At 51.1% G+C, this 1,598-nt stretch overlaps 1 protein-coding gene and 3 non-coding genes across 4 annotated transcripts; all 4 read right to left on the bottom strand.

Moving 5' to 3' along the window:
- Positions 1–322: 322 nt before the first annotated feature.
- Positions 323–396, bottom strand: SARC_30209. Its single transcript has one exon. It is a non-coding gene; the product is annotated as a tRNA-Arg (tRNA).
- Positions 397–565: 169 nt separating this feature from the next.
- Positions 566–1,113, bottom strand: SARC_09557 (hypothetical protein; the record flags this gene model as incomplete). The annotated part of the gene is made up of 2 exons (XM_014296423.1): positions 566–654; positions 918–1,113. 2 exons carry the CDS (start codon positions 1,111–1,113, stop codon positions 566–568), a joined length of 285 nt encoding a protein of 94 aa, XP_014151898.1.
- A 22-nt stretch (positions 1,114–1,135) lies between these two features.
- Positions 1,136–1,207, bottom strand: SARC_30208. The gene has a single exon. It is a non-coding gene; the product is annotated as a tRNA-Phe (tRNA).
- A 27-nt stretch (positions 1,208–1,234) lies between these two features.
- Positions 1,235–1,308, bottom strand: SARC_30207. Its single transcript has one exon. It is a non-coding gene; the product is annotated as a tRNA-Lys (tRNA).
- Positions 1,309–1,598: the final 290 nt, after the last annotated feature.

The following is a 1,598-nucleotide window of genomic DNA, read 5'->3' as shown; positions in this document are numbered from 1 at the left end:
CCCCCTACGGGGAAATGGATTACCCTTTGGGGTTCAAAGTGGTGTCTATCTGAAACCCCCGTAAGCTAGTGGAGTCTGAGGATAAAGATAAAGATAAGTTATGGGTGCCAGTGGCAATGGATCTTAAGTAGAGTAAATAAAGGGATGCAAAGGTAATGTGTTCTAGGAAAGAGGTAAGTTACTTCTTGATAGATTAGGGGGGGGCCCATCCCTAAAGGGATGATCCTTGAGGCAATCGTAAAAGATAGGCAGGTAAGCTTCTGATGTATGATATCCTGTACTACATCCCGTAGGGACGCCTCTTCCCCTACGGGGATGATTTAGGGCATTGAGAGATTCGAACTCCCGGCCACGGTATTAGAAGTACCGTGCTCTATCCAGCTGAGCTAAATGCCCATGATCCCCGCTCCGCGGGTATCGAAGATGTAGGAGGGTGTCCCCTCCACCATCGTAGGTCCCCCGACCGTACATCCTTCGGATCGTAGGTCCAAGGGACCATACAGGCTTCCCTGTCTTCTAAGGGATGGTAGCCTGCTACGAGGATCGTAGGTCCCCCGACCGTAGCTTATGTCCCCGGGGGGATCGTAGGTCCAAGGGACCGTACAGCCTTCTCTCTCCCTCCGGGAGAGGCATCCAAGGAATCGTACATCCCCCCTAAGAGTAAAAGTAAGATCGGGGGAAGTAGCATAGCATCATGGAGGGTGGTTACCGAAGGTGTAGGAGGGTCCCTACGGAACCCTCCACCATCCTCCTACACTGGTGGAATGCAAAGCTTGCTCCTACGGAAGCCCTCCTATGTGTACAGGTACACCTACACGCCCTCCCGAGTAGCACCCCCCCGTGCTACGGGGGGTGCCCTTGTCCTCTACGAGGGTCGTGGCCCTCCTACATGTAACATGAGATCCGAAGGATCTTACATCCCTTCGGGAGTAGCATCCCTTCTTTCGGATCTACGATATGGTGGAGCCCTCCTACACGCCCGCTCTCCTTGAGTGTCATTCTCATTGTGAGTGTCATTCGCCCCGTAGGGCTACGGGATCTCGACCCCACCTCTGGGAGAGATCTGAATGTGAATGCCGACAGCATTGTATATCCCCGGGGTCGTAGATCCATACTCTCTGATAACTATAAGAGTTGCTCCGAAAAAGAATTGAACTTCTTCCCCACCCTTTTCAGGGGTGTGTACTAACCATTATACTATCGGAGCTTTTTTTACGTTAAACCCCTTAAGATGTAGGTGTTGCGGGATTTGAACCCACAGCCAATACATTAAAAGTGTAATGCTCTGCCTTATTGAGCTAAACACCTTCTAGGGTGTAAGGGGTGGTTAAGTGGGAGAGAGGTGTCCTATCTTATCTTGTCCCCTTGGGGTACAAGTGATATCGATAAGGGGTAGCTGACTCAGGGGGAGTAGAGATATACTGTGTTATAAAGGTAAGAGTACACAAGGAGATGGCAGAAGATAAGCTAATGGTAGAGGGCAGAAGCCCTCGTACATGGAAGATCTCGTAGAGATCTCCCATCCCCTCGGGAAGACTGTAGCATAAGAGGGTGGGGGGACCCTTATAATCTATCCTACAGGCACCCCTCCTTCGGTA

Source organism: Sphaeroforma arctica (genome assembly GCF_001186125.1).
Source record: "Sphaeroforma arctica JP610 unplaced genomic scaffold supercont1.985, whole genome shotgun sequence".
Taxonomy (NCBI): Eukaryota; class Ichthyosporea; order Ichthyophonida; genus Sphaeroforma; species Sphaeroforma arctica.
The sequence above is the reverse complement of the archived record's forward strand: the minus strand, read 5'-3'. Positions and strand labels throughout refer to the sequence as shown.